At 36.9% G+C, this 22,156-nt stretch overlaps 1 protein-coding gene across 1 annotated transcript in view; it reads right to left on the reverse strand.

Annotated features, from left to right (window-relative positions):
• The window catches only part of MYLK (myosin light chain kinase), a 177,777-nt gene that overhangs the window by 84,094 nt on the left and 71,527 nt on the right, over positions 1–22,156 (reverse strand). Inside the window, exons 3-11 of the mRNA XM_003207685.5 lie at positions 21,702–21,909; positions 18,808–18,856; positions 16,571–16,736; positions 15,041–15,206; positions 13,918–13,954; positions 11,060–11,631; positions 9,508–9,711; positions 8,384–8,518; positions 3,500–3,652 (exon numbers count right to left, since the gene is read on the reverse strand). Coding sequence (XP_003207733.2) covers positions 3,500–3,652; positions 8,384–8,518; positions 9,508–9,711; positions 11,060–11,631; positions 13,918–13,954; positions 15,041–15,206; positions 16,571–16,736; positions 18,808–18,856; positions 21,702–21,909 — 1,690 coding nt within the window. The remainder of the gene's footprint in view (positions 1–3,499; positions 3,653–8,383; positions 8,519–9,507; positions 9,712–11,059; positions 11,632–13,917; positions 13,955–15,040; positions 15,207–16,570; positions 16,737–18,807; positions 18,857–21,701; positions 21,910–22,156) is intronic.

The following is a 22,156-nucleotide window of genomic DNA, read 5'->3' on the forward strand; positions in this document are numbered from 1 at the left end:
CTGTCAATGATTAGTTAACTGATAGAGACAAGAACATATCAGAATGCTTATCTCAGGTGTGAGGCAGATCTGAAGAACAGCTACTATCCCTTGGAACTGACCTCACTTCCAATTACACCAATTATTAGTACTGTTATTAGTACTGACTCATTCTATGTAGGTTCAAGTCAATCAACCTCCCCTTCACAGTTTCCTCTTCATAAAACAAAAAACAATCCCCACTAATTTAAAAGTTAAAACACCTTGGCAAAAAGTTGATTAATATTAATATTCAACCTCAGTTTCCCCATCAGTGTATAATCACTGTCAATACATTTCAGGTGATCTGAATGTACTCTGCATCTGCCTTTTAAAGATCTGGCTTTTTTTTAAATGAGCTGCACGGTGTATTTAGACAATTGTGTGCTTAATTTGATATCACCAAACAATAGGAAGAATGTAATATTAAATGGGAACAACAACACTATTGCCTACTTTGCACATATAATAACAGTGACAACTCAGTCACTCACATACTATTTAGAAGCTTACAGAAAAACTCGCACATCAGCCCCACAGCTTCCTAAACTCCATTTTTTCTATGTATGGAAACTGATGTCTAGATTTAAATGGAAAAAAAAAAATCTAACATTTATAGAGTGCCAAAAGATAGTGCTTCAGGAACAGGGAGGTCTGTCACTAAGCATTTGAGTAATCTGGATAGTTTCTCACATCTCAGCATTTATTTATTTATTTTTGCATTAGACTGATTAATCTAGCATTTTATCTGCTAGGTTCACTCTCAAGAGTTCATCTCTAACCTGTATCTCAGCTTTAAGAAAACACGATCAGAGAGAAGGTGTCAAGATTCAATTTAGTCTGCTTAGTGTTTCACGAGATCAGAATTAGCTTCACTTTGATTAACTCACTTTCTTCAGACTACCTAATGGACCTATGCCAATTCAGTCAGCCTGCTTTTACTTAAGTGATCTTCAGTTGAATGATTAGCTTGAATATGCTTAATTTTTAAGACCAGAACATTTCTTATATAGAATAATGGAATAGTTTGGGTTGGAAGAAATATTTAAGATTATCTAGTTCCAACCCCCCTGCTGTAGGCAGGGACACCTACCACTATGCCCCATCCATATGAAGGGCGAGATTTTTCCAACAAGATTCCAAAACTCCACGGCAAAAATTAATTGCCTTGAGGTTTTTTCATAGAAAACCACGGAATGACTGATCTTGCTGGGCACTAGGCAGAATTTGTACTGCTTAATAATAGGGAGGCAAAATTAATCCAAGACTGATGACTTAGAAGGAACGTTTTGCCACAGTACAGAGCTAGATGCAAAGCATAATGAAGTACTGGAAAAAAAAAATCTCCCTATCTTTAGTAGGGCTTGGAGGAGTAGCTCTTTATAGGCCTTTCCCTTATTTCCTTCATAGGAAATAAATATGGTCTTCAAGATGTTGTTTCCTATAATGATTCCACGGCTTTCCTCTGACAAAAACAAAGTAACACATCTTTTGAAGGACAAAGAAAGCAGGAAAGATCAGAAAGAACATAAAATAGAGCCAGAGAATACCTGTAAAATCTTAGCAGATATAAGTATGTTAACGCCCTATCATTCAAACATGAGACTTCCTTATTTTTTCCCCTTTAAAAAACCATTACTGACTATCCTTCCAGTCAGGATTGGACTTTTCTGAGTTATCTTTGTGCTTACTTTAATTTAGAAGGTGGAGCTTCTTGCTTTTGAATAAACATACTGTGCTTTGCTGTCCAACAGACAAATCACTCTAGGTAGAAGTTCTGCCCCACCACGAGATGCTGAATTAAAACATCGAAGCCAAAAACAGCAATATGAAGTGAAATGCAGTCCCAGACAGAGTCAGTGAGGTGTCCAAGCACCAGAGCAGCAAGTTAAAGATTCAGGCTTCTGACAAGGCTCAGATACTATAGCAAGATGATTAATTCTGTCTTACAGTAAATACAAATAGATTTCAGGTATTTCTCTATAGAGAATTTCTCTAGCCATGAATGAACAAACAGCACTGCATGAAACCTGAAAACTTTAAATAATGTGGGAGATGAAAAGGAAGAGATGAGTTACAATTCAGAAACAATTTGTATGGACTTTATCCCAAAAATCGGTGTCTGGTCAGGAGAGGATTTATGAAGTTCTCTCTCTGTACATACACTGATTTCCTGCTGTAATCTCTGCAAAAGCCAAGCGTTTAGAGAAGCCTTAGCTGCAGCATTGAAGATCTTGAAGAAGCCTCAAGACAGTAAGTATTTGGTATGGGATCTGATGGAAGTAAAAGAAAAGAGATTCGGAAATCAAGATCTTAAATTTACTACTTCTGTCTGGTAAATCCACATCACTCTGAGTCTTGGGGAAAGTTACTGTAATCCTCATGACAACAGGAACATAATGAGTTTTAGGGAGGAAGTGAAGAACTAGAGCTGTAATGTACAGCCTGTCATGAGCGTTCTCAGTTTTGTGTTTTTCCCTGCACGCTCCATGACTCTAAGAAAACAAAGTGGGATGCGAAATGGAGGAATGAGCTCTCCACTGCAGAGTAATTGCAACAATGCAGCTTTTGAGCCCTGGACTAGCTGAAGTACAGGAGGGATTCAAATCAGTGCAACAGTGACTAAGTAGCTTGAAGTAGCTCAGACTGTAGAACTCTCAGGAAAAAATAGGTGACTTGTGCTCCCATGTTAGCATTGTACGTAAAATAATTCTGATTTGCTTAGTAAGAGAGGGGCTGTCTTTTTGGATTCTGTGTCTCAGTGAAGAATCAGCAGGTCCCATATCAATGACTGCTCCCTTGAGATGGATCTCTTGATTTATCTTAGCTAATCCAGATGAAATGCTTTGGAGAAATTATAAGCAGCAGCTTTGAGAAGAGATTAGGTTCAAACTTATTTTAAGTCAATATTTTCTTACTTTGTGTCCTTTTTTTGGGGGGAGGGGGTGGAAGGAGGGTAGAGTAGGTACTGCATTTCCAATTTTGTAATCAGGAATTTAACTCATAGATTAACCAGAGTTGCTCTGTTTTCATTTTAAGCTTGCCTGGTGTTTTAAGTGGATTCATATAAACTAAATAGGGGCAGGTATATTACTGAAGTGCTGAATCTTGGTATCCTAGAGTACTTTTCTCACCTAACTGCCTGCACTGACTTGGGGCAGGTATTATTTGTCCTAGACAAATTAAATAATTCCCATGGCGACTGTCACTCATCAGTATGTTGCAGAGGCAGTGACAAAGTATTATAACTTTGAGAATAAAATAACTTGCAGATGACAAATACCAAATCTAGTCCTGAATCTAGTGGGAGGTGAAGTCTGATCATGTGCAGCCATGAAATAACCACCAAAATGAATACCAGATGACATTATAAGAACAAAGAGCATAATGCTGTAACTGTAACAACTGTACAATTTATCCACTAGATTCTATCAGTATGGCTGTCATCACTGCAGTAGTTACAGCAGGCTGAGATACTCACCTTTGACTGTGACCTGAGCACTGCATGATGCCCGTCCTGTGGTGTTTTCAGCCAGACATGTATAAATGCCATCATCTTCTGGCAAGGCATCTTGGACAGTCAATTTTGCAACTCCAGCTTCGAAAGTGGAATGGGCATACTGAATTGGTTGTTCTACAGACAGATAGGAAGAGAATTATCCTAATGCATCAATTGTAAGCTTGAAAAGCACTTCTCATTTCCTCTGAAATCTGGATGCTTAACAGCAATCTATATATTAGAGTGCAGAGCCAAATGCTGCTCTCAGGTTTACCTTTGAATTCTGAATAGATTATCTTTCAGACAGGTAAGAGATGTCTTGTGTGTTTGCTCAAACATTGCCTATATATTGGACTTTGCCTGAAACAAGATATTGGCATTGCTGCCCCAATGTACAAAATCTGCTGGGTGTGATGAAACACTTGAAGTTCCTTAAATCACATACTTTGCAACAAAAGACATTCCAAGAGAGGCAAAAAGATCTGTGATGGAGCCAAGAGATTGATTTACCACACAGTTAATCTACATTGGAGCATATACAGTCTGGTAGCAGACAGGTACAGTCTGGTCGACAGTGACATAGCTATTAAGAAGTACATTTTGAGAAACTGGTTCTGTAAACTGGAATGGAAAATGCTTAGATGTTAATGTAGACTGGTTAAAGTTGCCTTGCTGTTGTTTCAGAAACAGTCATCAATCTCAGCCTTTCTGAAATGCTTCTGCAATCTGTTTTCTCCATATTAAATACTTTCCATTACTGACTCATCATTGGTATGCTATGCTTAAGAGGGCCTGATATCTGCTCACGAACACCATGCTGGAAAGAGAAACTAGCATCATCTGAAAAGAGGGTGAAACAGACATCTATCACTTGGGAAATCATAATCAAAAGGAAGGTTAAAAATTAACTTCATTGCTAAAGTGACTTTAAAAAAAAAAAATCAGGACAAGAAACTCTGGGGATTCTCAGAACCAGTTCTGCAGTATCAGAAGGATAAATTAAACGATAGCCCAGATTTTTCTCTTATTTCTGATTTTCAGCACTAAAAATATTTAGAGGCAGTTATTACCTATGCACTTTCTGCTTATGAAATTTTATTCTGAAATACATATACACCATGAACTTGATCCAATATTTGAAAAATAATATATAATTCATATGATTTCTTCTAAATGATTTTTTTGTCTTACTTGCCTTAGAAGTTACTTAAGTTAGCAAATGGTCTACTCATGAAAAACTGTGTTGAACATTTAATCAACTGCCCATAAAGCTTCAATTTTAGAATAAACATTCTTTCATAGATCATATTTGTATTACTAGTTCCCTCGAGCTCCCTTTCATTCAACTGAACAGACTGTTGTAAGTCTTAAGTCAAAATATGTATTTTTGCATAAAAGAATAACATTAGCATTGAAATACGTAAATGCAGAGCTTAGGTCTTAGCAGAGAAAGCTTTCTGTAAGAGAGCATGTGGTGCTTGACTGCCTTTATGGTCTGAATGTAGAGTACTTAACATGATGGGAACGCTGCCTGGGATTGTTACTCTGAACGGTGCCTAATGATATTATGATGATAACCAGGTCAGAAATAAACTAAGGGATAAAAGATGCATCATCATAAACAAAAAAAAAAGCACAAAAATAGGATAAGTGTTCTTTGTGGAAAAAGAAAATGTTCTCCTTCAATACGTCCCCAAATGAAAATATAAAAATTTGTCCAGGGGTATATATCCTTTCTCACTGCAACTCAACAGAACAGTAACTTTTTTTTTTTTAACCATTGTTCAGTATTTTGTCTTTTCCTGAGACCCTGGAAAATAATAATAATATATCTGCCCTGAGGAATAACCTACAGCAATATTATAAGTTATGTCCATTGTACTTATAGTTTGATCTAATAAAAACAATTCTCCCAGTAGTGAAATGTTCCCTCCTCTAGAAGCAGAACAGTCTAATCTCCATGACAGTTTGGCAGCAGAAACAATAACAAAAATACCTTACTTGTGTGGCATGTTATGCCAAAAGAAGGGAAAATTTCCCCCAGCTCATTTATTAAAAGCTTTCTGGGAAGATCATAAAGCTATTCTAAAACAAAACACTACTCGGAGAATTGTTCTGTTAAAGTTGTGGTCCTATTGTTTTTAAATTCAGCAGAAAGATGTTCAACTGGAAAAAGAGAAAGGAAAGCACTACGGAAAGGAAGACATTTGAAATACTGTGATACAGGCTTTATTCCTGCAAATTAAAAAGAGGTTACTAAAAATATTTCAAGAGGCTAAAGTAAATTGAAGTTGTGTACCAAAGTACTACCACGCAGAGAATGTGAATAAATTTACAATGGCTTGGTGAGGTACTACAACAAAAGAAGCTTGCTTTCAGGGAATTTGCCAGTAAATCAGTAAAAATTCTTTGAGAACAACTTAAATTAAAAAGTAGAATTAGAGCAACAGGACAAAAGAACTGTCTTTTAAGAGTTGGAAAACAGCTTTAAATCATATAATAGAAAATAATCCACAGTTCAGCCAAGCTCTTATTTCTGCAGTTTGGGTGAATATGGAAGCAAATCCTTGTCCACACAGATAGTAAGAAGTAATTAATGACAATGCACAGCTTTTGTTTTGGTTAACCCAAAAGAGAAGTCAGTCTACACAGTGGCTTGGAAAATGTTTTATATTTGCATGCAGCCACAGCTGCTAAAATAGTAGTATCTACTACTGTGGATATTAATACGAGCAGTTTGTATATGTAGTTAGCCAGTAGAATGAATATCTTTGCATTCAAATGGAGATCACAGCAGCTAATTTGATAGTTATGTAAAATAATGATCCTAGGTAGGTACATGGAACTATCAGCATTAAACTACTGTCTATAATCCATTCAAATTTGTATTGAAATTGTATATAAAATGTTATGTATGACAATCACGTGCAAGACAGAAAAGCATTAACGTATAGTGATATATTCTAGGTTTCTAGAACGAAAGAAGTATGCATCCATCTTTAGAAAAATACACGATGTCCCTAATTTTTATTATTATGATAGCCTATTGTACTTCTGTACCTCAGAGTCATTACTGCCTTTTGATTTAAGAACAGAGTTAATGCACTGGCTTTCACCTACAGAACCTTCCATGGTTTGAAATCCAATGATTTGGGAAAAACTGCTTATGCTTCCTTGTGATATTGATCTGATTGCAGTTGGAAGCTTGGAAACAGTACAAATATGGTTATACCTGACTAGGTGCAGGCTCAGCTGAGGTCAAAGCATAAAAAAAATGTACTGAAGAATGGCAGGATGGCACGATGCATACTGAAGACCTACAGGAACCTGTACTTAATGATCTCTAGGCTATATTTTTTCCAGGAGACAATGGTTTTCTAGTTGGTAAAGCTACATCAATGGAGATGTGTGCCTGCTCTTGGAGCTTGAATGCCATTTGAGACATGAATATGCTCTGTGTGATATGGAAGACAACTAGCTGTTACTACATCACTCATGATGAAAGGAATTGTGTATGTGCATGGGGTACCCTTGGAACACAAAACTGAAATAGATGACCCTTTTGGTAGGAGTTGCTCTTTCTGTGCTGCAAGACACAATTCTTGAGTTGAGGATTCTACTGCAGTCTGCAAAGGAGGAACTGCTGAGTAGACAAAGAAACAAATGATTTCCAATGGGAGAATATCAGAGCTTTCATTCACATATGTTTCATGTTGTAAATAAAGCAGTGGCCTTTCTATTCTAGATGTAGAGCTGTTGGGAAGGAGAACAGGCCAGGCTGTGGGAACATACCGATCTCAAGGTCATTTGCCATGCCACCCTTTTGAGTTATTCCATTTACTCTAAGCAGTTTAAGAAAAACAGAGATCATTTACAAATAATTCATTTTAAAACAATTCTGGAGGAAATAGCTTTATGGTGAAGCATGCCCTTCTTTGTCTTTAAATCACACATTAAAAGATAGGGAGAGTTTGCAAAAAATCAGTTGTGCTTCAGGAGTAACAGAAGTGATCAAGGGTTAAGAAGAATAAAATCTGTTGAGTGTTTAATAGATATGACTCCGAACAGAACGAGTCCGTAGTCAAATCATGTAATCTGTGAGTACCTGAAATTATTTGGAATCTAAGCAGAACACAGATGTTTGAGAACATACTAAGAGGGGACCACTAAGGAAGCTTCCATGTTCAGTTATTTAATTACAGCATGGGAGGAGAGCCTGAAATTAAAAAATATCTTATTTTTTTAATTGTCTTTTGATAAGCATTCCTGTGCAGCATTGGAGTCTCAAGGAAAATCCTTCTAGCAGACAAGGAATGAGAAAAGCTGTGATTTTAATATCTTGGGCATATAGATAGTAAAACTAATTATGACCTGGTCAGGTGAATGACAGGTGAAATCAGGCATTTCTCTACAGCCTTAAGGAGTATTAAGGCACTTAGTTTGCTTATAATGTATTTTTTTTCCTGCAGGATCATGGTGACAACCCACTACCCTCAGAGCAGAGGTTCATAACAAAGGAGTAGCATATCATGGGATTCAGCATACAGTAATTCAGCTTTTAATAGCAACACAGACTTTGTTGCAGCAAAAAACTGCATTTAACATAACCCAGGAAACTCATAAGCATACAACATTTTCACTAAAGCCCCTCCTAGACATACTAGAAAACTGCAGTAAAACAGAAAGGTACTCTTAAAACCTATCCCTTCTTCATATTATGTGCATATAAATAGATTTTCTAGTGTACTACCTTATAATGAGTTAATAGTCCAGTATTCACAGCCATGCTATGTCCTGATCAGAGCGACATTTGAGACAGAATGTAAATGGGTCCATGTATGTATTGCATAACAGAAGATTCCTTACCATTGAGAAGCCATGTAATCTCAGGCACAGGTACACCTCCTACACAGCACTGCAGCACAAAGTCTTGCCCTTCACTCACAGTGCATCCTTTCAAGACACTGGAAAAGCATGGAGCGACCTCTTCAACTTTAGACCCTTTAAAACCACAATGAAAATAGTTTATTTAGCCCAAATTGACAAAATTACTTTTACCACTCCATAATGTTTTCTAGGCACACTTAGGTGACATGGCTGAGGTAATAGAATAAATCCATGTCAACCAGGAAAAATAAAAGTCCACCTATTGCAGTCAATCACAAGAGGGGATATGCAACACATTGACTGAGAGCTCAGTGCAAGGAATATGAAGAATAATTCTCTTCACGTGTTTTCTCCCAGAACTTTCCCAGTTTTCCCTGTTTGGCAGTGAAAAAGGGTGACTTAAGGATGCTGCTTACAGATGTCTCACGAGACAGAAAGTGGGAGTATTTTGGATATGCTAATTTAAACTCAGGCACAATAAACAGAGAAACATTGCATAAACATGATCATAGTTCCAGACAAAAACCTAAAAGTAGGTGAAAAATATTAGAATTTAGGACAGGATTTCCTAAGAGGACAACAAATATTTCAACAGCCAGTAAGACGGTGCTTTCAAGCTCAAAATTATTTGCTGCTGGAAGCTGTACTTGAATTTGGCAGCATGCAATTCTCATTCCTTCACTTTTTTTCTTCTTGGTTTATTGCACAGGATCAGTCTGTACTCACAAAACATTTCAGATATGCAGTGTCTTATAGAAATGCTAAGTAACTCTGAGAGAACTACATGCAGAACAACAACAAAATCTTTGGCAACTTGTATCAAATACAAGCACTAATGTAAAACGCTAGTGGGAACAGTCCTCCCTATGTTCAAAGCATTTGATGAGATGGTTTTAGTTACACAAACAACAGAAACAGATCAGAAAGGAAACTGATGTAGGAAATGGTTTGCCAGCTATTTGTCACATTAGTGACAAAACTAGAAATCAAAATTTATCTGCATTGAGAAATTCAAGTAAGAGTTTAGCACTGACCAACATCTGACAAGATAGGAAAAACCCAGCCACAATTTTCAAAGTGAAGATGGGCTCACGCACACTTACTTTTGACGGTTAAAAACCAGCTGGTGGAAGTTTGGCCTCTGGGGTTGAAAGCTGCACAGCTGTAAGATCCACTGTCCCCCAGGCAGGCTTTCTTTAACCATAAGCAATGAGTTCCATCTTCTTCATAAATTTGAACACCTTCTCCAGTTTTAATAGGTGCACCCTCCTTGAACCACTCCACATCTGGTTTTGGTTTCCCTGAAACTAGACAATCAGGTATTTGATTTGTGTTTAAACAAGTATTCTCCTTAGTGTAATTCAAGGTACTTCAATAGGTATAATTTACACAATTATAGAAACTTCAATGAGTATAAGTGATATACTGAACTATCTTCAGAAAAGGACAGTTTGATATTTCTGATCCTCCAAAACGTTTCAGCCACTCCAGCTTTAAAATAACAAATGTTTGGTAACTGAAAAAATCCACAAGCTTTTCTATGTGAAAATTGTTCCTCTAACAAGTCACACACACCTATACACAAAAATGGATATTAAAGAAAAACCATCACCACCACCATTCCTTCCTCTCCTGCTAAGTTGATTTTTCTGAATACCTAGCAATACTTCACAGACCATAGTACCTATCACTGAAATTGTTATTGTGGTTGCTCATTATGGGAATCTACAGACTGGATACAAGAAGGCTATCAGTATATACAGATATGTGAAAAGAGAGTGCAAAGAAAATAGAGCCAGGCACTTTTCAGTGGTGTTCAGTTATAGGGCAAGAGAGTATGGGAACAAATTGAAACAGAGAAGGATTTGTTTGAATACAGAGAAACATTTCCTTATTGGGAGGCTGGCTGAATACTGGTACAGGTTGCTCAGAGAGGTTGTGGAGCCTCCCTTCTTGTAATATAGTTTTTCCCAGCTAAAGTTCAGATACAGAGAGAGGAGACAGCATTCTAAAACAGTAAACTTTCAGAAGCAGAAAAGCAAAACAGCGATATATATCTTTACTGTCTGCTTTTCTTGTATCAGAAGTCTGGAAAGCCAGACTGGTTCTAGCAGTGCTCAGGGAGGCAGTAGCTATAATGGGTAAGAGGAGAGGAATGGCTGCCAGAAAAGGTCACCCACACCAACCCCGATTTCTCTTCAGCAAGCAGGACTTTCAAGGACTTTCACCTTGCTGATATTCCTTCTCAACTCAAAACATTTCATCCGCTGTAACAGTGTCTCAGCCTGGAAGGAAGGTCCATACAGTAAGCGAGGGCAGGAATATCAGCAAAAGAGATGTATAATACACTGCAGAAGACCTTTTCCATGGAGAGCATACAAGGGTAGAAGAGTCTCTTGCACCCTCGTATAAGAAGTCCTTAAACTACTCTCCAGAAATAGTGGCATTGATTACATCTAAGGAAACATCAGAGAAGGCATGGATGCTACTGTATGGAATTATTTGAAAATTTCATTGAGTACTGTGGAAACATGAAATTCATTATTTATTTCCAAAATCCTTTAGGAGGAGGGCAACTTGCAGAGGAGGAAGTGCTTTACCACACAGAAGGGGAACCTGACTAACTCTGGGGCTCTAATAACTTTCACCCTTTACCTTTGCTCTTGAATTTAATCTCCTGTCCTTCTGATGCTTCCAGGTTCTGTGGGCAGCTCTCAAACTGGGGAGGGATTCCCAAAGGCTCTCTTTTTTCCTCCTTTACAGTCTTCCGGGCTCCAGCTCTGTTTTCTGCTTCTCTACTCCTTGGACTTGCTTGTCCAGTCAGAGATGGATTTTCTTGAGTTGTCATCAGGGGCTGCACAGTCCTTTTCCTGTCTTCAGCCTGCCTGATGAAAGTAGTCTGGGGTTCTGCCTTTGGTTCTGGTTGCACTTTGACAGCTTGTAGTGTGATGGTGCTTGAAGTTTTCTGTAAGACCTGAGGCGCCTTGGTTCCTCTAGATTCTTGAAGAGGTGCTACATTGGCTTCTTGGTTCTGTCCCTGCTTAACATCTTTGGCTTCTCTGGAGATGTAAAAGGTCTCTTTCTTTGCTGATACCCTGTCTTTGGTTTCAACCATGAGTTCAGTGCTGCTAGATTTTAGCTCTTTAGCAATCCCATTGCTAGTTGCCTGTTTGAAATCTGAGTTTTCAATAGCTTTAGTAGCAAGCATTGTTGGTTTTGGAGGCATGCTGAAGGAAGATGATAAGTTTACAGATACATGACTAGTTATTATAAATACTAGTTATTATAAAAAGTGATATAAATGTCCAAACCCTGAGAAGAAAACTGAACTGATCAGCCTTTAGTAGCAAATGTGCTACTCTTCTTCAGACAGATTAAAAACGGTAGAAGAGGTAAAATGAAATTGTTAATTAAATATGATTAGTGATCAAATATTGTCTGAACTGAGAAATTCCTGATTACAAATCCTCTGTTCAGGTTGTACCAGGTTGTATGCGAGCAGATGTTAACCTTGCCTGCGCTGCTAGAGAAAAATTACTTAAGACTCTACAATGTTCTTAATGTTATTAAAGTATGTAGTAGCATTACTTCAGGCCATGTGTATTTATAGCTTAAAACACTACATAAAATAGTTCCTTAAGGAGAAATTGAAATGTTAATTAGGCAGTGAATTTACTGTTTCTAGTTATAGTCTTGTAAATTAGGTGGTTTCAAAAGGGGACTAATCAGTAAATTTGACAGAAGTCTAGGGGAGCAACAGGGGTCAAAAATTAGTTTGTTATCAAAAAATAAATTGATTGGATGTAAAAATATCAGTTATGGCTTCATTAGTAAGAGTTTCTCACAGTTACGGTGGATTTGCTGCTCTGAAATTGAGGCACAATATTACTGAATAATTAGGGACTTGAATTTAAATATCATAAATTGAAGTTGACATCCCTTGACCACTAAGTTGTTACCCAAGTGCTGTGTCTGTCTCACACTTCCAAAAGCATAAATATATTTCCAAGGCAGAATTGGAACATATTTGAAATACTAAAAGCCATTTCTAATCCAGATCTGCTTTACTATATGTCACTGTCTTTTTCCCAGGGAGATTCAGGATATTTATTATGGTACTTTCTTCACTTAGAGTTAATTGTACTAGAAACTTAATGCACATGAGATTTACTGTTACAACACTAAGATTTTTATTTTACTACTCTAAGATATTTATTTTACAAAATATCCTTCATCCATGAGTGTATAATCAATGGGTTTACAGATGGCGTATATATATATCCAGGAGCTTGGCTAATATAATTTATATTGGAGTAATCAGAGAAAGTCACTCACCCAGTCCTGGGCTCACGAGATGAACTCCAATGGAGCAGATCTCCAGAGAGATCCTTCCCCACTGGTAGTCAGCTCTTAAATGGGTCTAGGAGAGGTGGAGCCAGGCTCCACCCCTTCCTGCAGCACAGGTGATTTGCCTTCACCTGTGCTCCTGTGGCTGACTCATTGCTTGCCTCAGGTGATCAATCAGAGGTTCAGGCCATGATTCAGCAACCCCATATACATGAGTAAATGATGGAGCAGACAAAAATACTCTGGAGAACCCACACTACATAGGGAATTCTGGCTGCAGAAAAACAGTTATATTTGCACTAAATTTATTTGAAAGCATGTTCCTAAAAATCACACAAACCTTGAAACAAGATAACATGGCATTTTCAGATCTATTTTGCAATGGACATGAAGTCAGGACAATGTAAATGTGTACTTGTGAAATTTCATCGAGGGCATGCAAGGACAGATTTAACACCCTAGAGAATATAAATCAACGGCCCTGAAGGCTTAAAGCGTGTTATACAGTCAGATTAGAGCATTCCATTTCTGCATTTTCTATCTATGAGGAGAAGTAATTGTATAAATTACTATGATTTTTAAGAAACTATTTTAATATTAATAATCTTGACTAAGTCCTAAAATGTTGATTTGCTTGTTTCTTACTACTTTACCCTTTCTTTTGTAATTAGTTTTCAGACAACATCGAAGGCCACGGCCATAGTGTGTTTTGCTTATGACAGCAAGGAAGAACCTGCTCAGCACTCAATGTGTAGGTTTTTGACTCAAAAGTTAAGTAAATAAATAAATGATTTGCTAGTTAGAACAGAGCATATATACCAATTATGTGCGAATATATGTGGGTGTCCACACATAGTTTTTCTTCATAATATATAAATATCTGACTATATGGAAGCTGTGAGCATAAAGCCATCTAAACTTTGCTTAGCTGAACCAGACCAGCACTCTGTATTTCAGAGTTTAGCCATCAATTCCACCAACTATTTCATATTACCAGAAGACTTGAAATTGGCACTATCTCATTCCAAGTACACATTTTCTAACTTCCAAATAGACTGGCCCAGAGAGATTTATCTGTATGAGGAAGGCTCATGCAATAAATGTTGAAATTACTGCTGAGAAAGAACCCCAGTATATGCTGGGAAAGAATCCCAGTAAAAACATACCATATTGGCTGAGCATGGGTGTCAGTCTTATCTGGACCTGGAATTAAGAAGAAAAGAAGAAAAGAATATATAACTTACATATAAAATACCATGCATACCACTATGTAAGATTATACATGAGATTGCATAGTTTAAAAAGTAAATTCAGTACTTCTGAGCTACTTGACTGTCTGCTCGCATTTTGCAGCAATTCCTACTACTTGATTTAATCAATAATGAAAGAATTAGGTATTATATATAGTGACTAGGTAACTGAAATCATCCAATTAGTCAAGTTCATTGCAAGAGAGTGCCCTTTTTACTGACCTGCACTAATCCCAGAAAGAATGCGTGCATTATTCATAGTTGTGGTCAGCATCTGAAGCAAACATATACCACAGACAACTTTGTGACCCCAGTTCTGCGTCATCTCTAATAGCAGATGTGCCCATTATACAACAAAAAGCCACCCACTTCAGGGAGAGCCAGTAAGGATCCAGTTCCATGTTTTTTAAAAAATGGCTTAGTGTACTTAATGGCCCTTTTTTCTATAAAATATCAGTAGAACAGGCAAGCTGTAGAGGGTCTCTACAATGGCCTCATCAGGTTGCAATATACAGATAAAACATAGAGCTTTAGTTGATAAAGGCCAGTAGTAATTCTGAGGATCCCAAATGCAAATCTTATTGTTATTTATATTGATATCTTATAGAGTGATAGCACTGATGTGAACCAAAAATTCAAATGCAATATTTTCCCTGTTTCGCAAACACAATTTTGTTTCCCAAAAGATAAATATGCACCCAGTGTCAATACTCAACAAATAACAAATTAATTACTGTCCAGAATTACAAATGCAAAATTTTGATTGGCTGAAATTAAAATTTATGTTCAAAAGATATGAAGGTCAAAACTACAGTAAAAATGGGAAGTTGATTTTAAAGTTATTACAAACAAGCATTTTGATTGTTTCTTCCCACTGAACCAACACAGCATTTTCAGCTATAGTATGCTCCAAGCTATCACAGTGTCCTTTGACAAGGAAAAGTAAATGCTCATCTTGAATAAACAAAGATTTTTTTTAAAGGAGTAACAATGATTCATTTGTCTGTCATTTGCTCTGTCCTTACTGTCTTTACTGTACCTTGAACTGTGAGCTCTGCAGACACAGATGCCTTCCCAGCACTATTTACCACCATGCATGTGTAAATTCCTGCATCAGCAAGTTGAACATTTTGGATTTCCAGGTAGTGGATTCCTGTTTTCTCAAACATGTTGAAACGCTCATTTTGCTGCAAATGAATATCACCCTGCAAATATCACAAGATATGATCAGACAGTTGAAGGCTGAATGGGAGCAGGATGCCGATAGAGCAATCAAAATGTGTGTTCTTCTAAATTAAAGAAAGTTATGAATGAATGAATGAAAGTTTCAAAAGAAAGAAAGAAAGAAAGAAAGAAAGAAAGAAAGAAAGAAAGAAAGAAAGAAAGAAAGAAAGAAAGAAAGAAAGAAAGAAAGAAAGAAAGAAGAAGAAGGAAGGAAGGAAGGAAGGAAAGAAGGAAGGAAAGAAAGAAAGAAGGAAAGAAGGAAGGAAAGAAAGAAAGAAGGAAAGAAAGAAGGAAAGAAAGAAAGAAAAAGAAAGAAAGAAAGAAAGAAAGAAAGAAAGAAAGAAAGAAAGAAAGAAAGAAAGAAAGAAAGAAAGAAAGAAAGAAAGAAAGAAAGAAAGAAAGAAAGAAAGAAAGAAAGAAAGAAAGAAAGAAAGAAAGAAAGAAAAGAAAGAAAGAAAGCCTAATCAGTGAAATATTTAATAATAACTTAGAAACTCTCTCATTACTGACAGAAAAGTGATTGCAGATCTTGTATATGCCCAAAGGGGGCAGTAGGACTTAAATCTTCAGTGTCATTTATTAGTCAAATGAATTTTAAATATTGATTATTTTTATTTTTGTTCTATATGCTCACAGTTTCCCATTTTAATGCAGGTCCAGCATTAAAATGAGTTGACAGCTGAGGTCTCTTGTTCTGTCTCCTCTCTTTTACCACTGTTTTAGCAGAAGTCAAACTGAATCAGTTCACTTGCCTTAGATTTTTATTTTTTCTAAATTTGCAAAAAACAATCATGCATGCCAAAATAAAGTCATATCTTTTAGTTTCTAAACTGTTTTCTTTTTCTTTTCAAGTCAATTTTGTTTCTTTGCAGATAGCTTCCTAATTTTAATGTACACGTTAACTTACCCAATATAAATGAAACAGAAAAGGCAGTTTATGATTGAGGAACTGACATAGAACTTGGAAAATACAGTTGTAATTTTCAAAGCTGTCAGAGACTCCTCTGTGGCCACAGCTAAAGCATTAAATCCCTGCAGATCTTCTCTATAAAACAGAGATGCCTATGTTCTTATTTCTCATTCTTTCTCTATTTCTCTTATCTAGACAGCAAGGTCTTTGGGTAAGTTCATCTTGTACTTGCTATTTTTATGGTTATTTTATACTAAGAAGGTATACTATTATCTTTTTTGGATTTATTCAGTATGAAAATGATAAAGAATATGGTTCTCCTTGTTGTACGTAAATTCTTGCCATTGTTTTGTCATATTCCAGTAGCAAATGCATTTCACCAAGTAACAGAACTTTAGAATAGAAAGAAAACATTAATTTATTGGGAAATCATACCTTAGACCAAGTTACTTGAGGCTGAGGTCGTCCTGTTATTTTACATGAGAATTTGCCTGTTTGGCCTTCACGCACAACAACTCTATTCGGTTTTGTAGCAAACTTTGGTGGACTCTCTCCCCAGATGCTTGGCCTAAGCTCCACAGGTGGAACACTAAGTCTTCCCCTAAAAAGGCAATTGACATCCTGATTTTAAAGAATAACAACTAGAAGTTGTTGTTGTTAAAGCACACTTCAGGAAGCATTTTAGAGTAGAAGATTTTCAGCTATACACTACTTTTTTATTTTTATTTTTTTTTGCCAATGGAAGAAATGCAGTAATAACTACTCTTGACTCCTCATGCAGCTAAACAGCACAGTGCCACACACCCTCATCCAGCATACACATAACTCATAGGACAGATCTTGAGGATATGAATTCCTTATAAGAAGAGCTGGACAAACTAAATGAAAAAAAAACACTACATACATTTAGTTTTCCCTCTTTTCTGTTTCTTAATTGTCCCCCAATAGATTATTTGTGCATACTTGTTCAATGTTCACAGTTCTCTATCACATAGTTTGTTTTAGCATTCAGTGCAATTTCTGAATATAAATCATCAATTTCTTTTGGCAACATTTTTGACATATCCTGCTAAAGCAAACATGGAAACGGCACATAAACCCATCCAAATAACAGTGAATGTCTTTTAAGTGTAAAATCCAGCTCTATTTAAATGGATGGCACATCTGGGAAACCACATGTGGAATGAAACTAGAATGACAAGAGTGACTGCAATCCAAAACCCTCTGTTAGATAGCCATAAAACTTCAAACATCAAACAGTAACACAGCAAGAAAAAGAAATTTGCAACTTCAGGTATGTTAATGTGAAAGGGAACACTCCACATTCTTTGCTCTAAAGCCGTGGTACAACAGACACACATTAACAGATGGTAATCAGTAATTTTTTCCTTTTTTTTAACCTTTAATTTCAATCAAACTGAACCACTTTCAAGATCTTCATTTCCAGATGGCCTTTTACCATATGCAAGTAAGCTGTCAGTATCTCACCATTTCTACCAGGTGTCACATACTAAAAGAGACCGCATTGCCAAGGTGCTGCCAAGACATGATGGTTACCATATAGGCAACTCAAGGTTCTAAATAAGAAACAAGACCATGATGAAAGGATTTAAGTGGACAGGAGGATCAGTAAAAACTTGGGAGAGAAGACTGTAATATGCGAAAATGGGAAACAATCATAGAACTAAATACCAGATAGCTTTTAATGTTGTCCTTCTCAAGCTACCTCTAAGGTACAGTTGAAAGAAGGCTCTTCTGTGTACCTGACTAAATCATTGCAGATCTCTTAATCAACCTGGCATCGGGCTACACCAAACCAGAATATGTCTTTCTTCCAGGCTACTATATAATATTTAAATTACATATGAGAGAATGCTGGTTTCAGTTGATTTTATTTCTTTCTAATCATTCTAAAAGCAGTATTTTTTCTGATTTTTAAAAGATGCCTGTCAGGTTGTGGAAGATGCAGGTAAGGCTTCTGGAATATCAGAGAGCAAAGATAGGAGAGTGCAAAACTGCACCACAGACACCAGCAGGAGGTTCTGTTTTCAGCCATAACAATTCCTGTCAGAATGAAGGAGCAGTAGTTGTATCAAGCTACTTATGCCTTCCTGGTAGCCTCAAACATTTTACTGACAGAGCAGTTCCCATAGTATCTATTCTGCTTGGGTTAAATGGAGGGTTGGACTTAGCGCACTTGACTTCACAATTATCTGTTTGTGTTCAGATTGTTTCTGTAGTTGACACTCAGCTCCAAAGGAGCTAAGAACTTTGAACTGATGAAGTTAACCTCGTCTTTCCTCTGTGAGCACATGCATTCCTGCTATTCTCATCTCGATAATGTGAGCAAATATGCCAACCAGTTACTCTATTCCAACATCATGCTGTGCAAAACTGAGTCATTAACTACCAGGCTTTTCTTTCCTCCATTTCCCTCATTCTTGAACAGGCAAAAAGCATTGGGGATACATTTCCAGTGAGGAACTGTTGAGACCTAGACAAGAATCCAACCCTCAGTCTGGCTCTCAGACTGAATCAAAGCTAAGGACAAGATGCAGGAAGCACTTGAAAGGAAAAGTGCATATCCTTTAGAAAGAGTCATTTTACTTGTTTACCCACCAAAATACATCCATGCATCTGTTAAACAATATCAAAGCCCTTGGACTTCTTACCCAGGGGTTTTGGCACTGGATGGTAGGCTGTATTTCTTCAAGGAGTTTCCTGTGAGCACAAGACAGGAAAATAGGAAGTAAGAATTTTTGACAAGACCATTAGGAATTACAGCTACTAGATTATGTAAAGCATGCATTTCTCCAGGTTTCAAAAATGAAGGAGGAATGCAACACCTGCAGTGTGAGGTTATGTCATCTAAAGCCTGAAATTAGGCTCTCCAATTTCAAAAACAGGTTTTAGCGGAGTTACCATCTAGCCTTTGACCTCAGTGGTAACTACACTGTTGACTATTCATACAAAAATATTTTTGAATGAATGACAGTGTGTAATTTCTACAGCACTAATACTAATTAGATAGCAAATATATATATATTTTAGACTCTGAAGGAGGTCTTGCTTTGCTTGCCTGTTTTTGTTATTTTGGTTGTTGCTCTGATGAACACCTTTTCAAAAAAATAACAAAAAAAAAAAAAAAAAAAAAAAAAAGCCATTCTTTTTGAAGCTCTGAAGTTCATCCTACTTACTGGTGTTAGCAACAGGGATATGTGTATATGAAATCATGTAAGCTCAGCGCCATCTACTGCACACAGCATTCCTGGCAGATCTGGCACAGAAAAAAATGGATAGTGGCCTGAGATAGATCCAAAGTGGCAGCTTGAAACAAACAGCTCTGACAGCTGTGAAGAAAGAAACTTATGCCAGCACTTCCTAAGAATTTACAGCGACTTTCAGATAGAACGGTAGGATAGAAAAACTAGAAAGCATCACTCATATTTTCAGGTAACAGTCAGTCTCATGTAGAATTCTTTGCTGAAAACAAACAAAACCCCTATGCCTTGCCATCCTAATGCATAGAGGGGTTATAGATCTCTTTATGAAGGGATAAAGACCACTTTAATTCTTAAATTCTGATAAGTTCAGTCATTGGGTACTACCATGGAATTGTTTTTGAACAGCACCAAAGCCCATGTCAGAACACCTGATATAAAAACATGTTTAAAAAAACTCCACCTACACAGAAGTTGTCTCTCAGATATCTTTAAACTAGGGAATAAAATGATTTTACACATTTTTTTTAAAAACAGAAGGCAATAAATATTGTGTGAGACGTATGCATGATTCAGTATGTACTCCAAGGATGTGTGTAAGAGATTTTTACTCAGAATATACCAAGTGCTGATTGTTTCAGGCCTGCTGTCAATTTTTACTGTGCTTCAGGAATTCAATGCAAAGTTGTGACCTGAGACGCTTTGATATTTAGCAGATTTCCAGTAGGACTGAACAGCTAAGAGAAAAGAAGCACAGTTGATTTCCATTATTCCTTGGCTTTATGTCACTCTTTACATTTTAAATATGGCAGTTTGCAACTATTTAATATGCAGATGTTCTCTTAAAAATTCCTGGGCTTGATCTTAGCTGTTTCCATGTAACATTAAGTATGCAATTGCAACCAGGCGTTCAACTCAGCAAAGGGAAGCATACAAGCAGAACTCCAAGAACATGTTGCCTCAGTGTGCTTGTTTGATATGCTGTGAAGCTCCAAGATCCCCATAGCTCTTACTGCGCAAGAGAAAATGTTAACTTTGCAGGCAAAGATGACTCCTCTGCCATGTGAACTTGAGCAATCAGCCAACAGTATGGATAACCTCCAAAAGAGATGCAAAAGAGTATTGGATCATTGTAAAGCCTGAGTAAGAATCACAGAATCACAGAGCTGTAGGGTCTCTTGTAGGTGCTGGGAGGGACTTCTAGAGATCATCGAGTCCAACCTCCCTGCAAAGCAGACCTGTCCATAAACAAAGCCAGGAAGGAAATAGTACTCAACAGTTAAAATAACAAGTAGTTCAGATGTAGGAGTAGAAAGGTTGTCAATACCACTATAACACTTGGACTAGGAAAGGAGGAACAGAAAGAATGTAGCTTGGAGTAAGAAAAATTGTTCAAGCCTTGAACCTCATAAGCTGAACATGTAAACTAAGCAGTCCTCCTCTTGTAGAGGAAAAATGAAGTCTGGTAGAAGTTGTCTGTTTCTTTTAGGAAAGCCTCTGAAACAACTTTCAGGCTGCCTCAAAATGGTGGCCAAACTTCCAAAGGAAGATGTCCTTTATAGCTATTAGATTATTTCTAATACTCTGTTGGGATAAAATTTCTGTTTTAACAATATCTACCAGAAAAAGAAACAAAACAAACAAACAAACAAACAAAAACGAACCAAACAAAAAAACCTAAAAACCCACATTCTGTTAGCAAATGTTTTTCTCAGGCAATCTGTAATTTGCTCACAGTAAATATGAATATCTGTGGCAAAAGTAAGTGCCTTCATCTGCTTCTTGTGTTTCTAATAGGCAGCACTGTGTCAAATATTAAATCTTAATTTGTAGAACTGGACTTCAACAAAGTACAGAAAAAAAATACATAAATGTCATTCTTAGTAACCATGTGTTTCCTCACTGGAATGTATATTAACATTTAGCCATACAATATGCTATAGTACATAACCATATCACAGATCCTAAAAGTTTCATCAATTTAATTGAAGTCTTTGCATAATTTTTCAAAATATTAGATTGGATTTAAATGAGATTTCTATGAATGACCTAAATTAATATCCCATTCATAGTTAATTGATCATAAGGTTTGGGGGAAAGAAGGCATTAAATCTAGCATCCAGAAATGGAAATATTAAAATTTAGATGCCCCACACCCTGAACCCTTGTTAGACTTACAGCTATGAAAAAGGGATTTCTCCTCTACCAGAGAAGAGTGCTACTCTCGCAGCAATGAGAAAACTGTATGTACTGTTATGATCTTAACTGGATGGGTGTTTTAACAAAACCTATTCATTTAGTTAAACTCTATTATTATCACAGTGGCAGTTAAAGTATTGTCTTACCTTCCACAGTCAATTCCACAGTCACTTGACGAACCCCACCATCATTTGCAGCCTCACAGGTGTATTTACCACTATCACCTTCCTGCACACCTTTGACTACCAAGCTGAATATCCCCCGAATGCTGTGGTCCACAACATAATGGTCTCCTTCTGGGAGAGGATGTCCATTTCTGTACCATGTGATCTGTGGCTCAGGGTAGCCTCTGACCTGGAACGATGTGAGAAAGAGTGGAGAATGAAGGCAAACAGATGATGGTATTAGGAAGAAATGTTGGACATTTAGCAATACAGTGGAAAGTTCTTGACACAGGAGCTGTTAAACACATGCTCCTCACAAGCCAAATGGCAGAACATAATGAAATGAAGAAACTTTTGGCTAAGTCAAACTGTTAAAATCATAAGACTAGAGAAACAGATAGATGCCTATGCAAAAGTTTCCCACTAGAATGGTTTGC

Source organism: Meleagris gallopavo, chromosome 7 (genome assembly GCF_905368555.1).
Source record: "Meleagris gallopavo chromosome 7, MGAL_WU_HG_1.1, whole genome shotgun sequence".
Taxonomy (NCBI): Eukaryota; Metazoa; Chordata; class Aves; order Galliformes; family Phasianidae; genus Meleagris; species Meleagris gallopavo.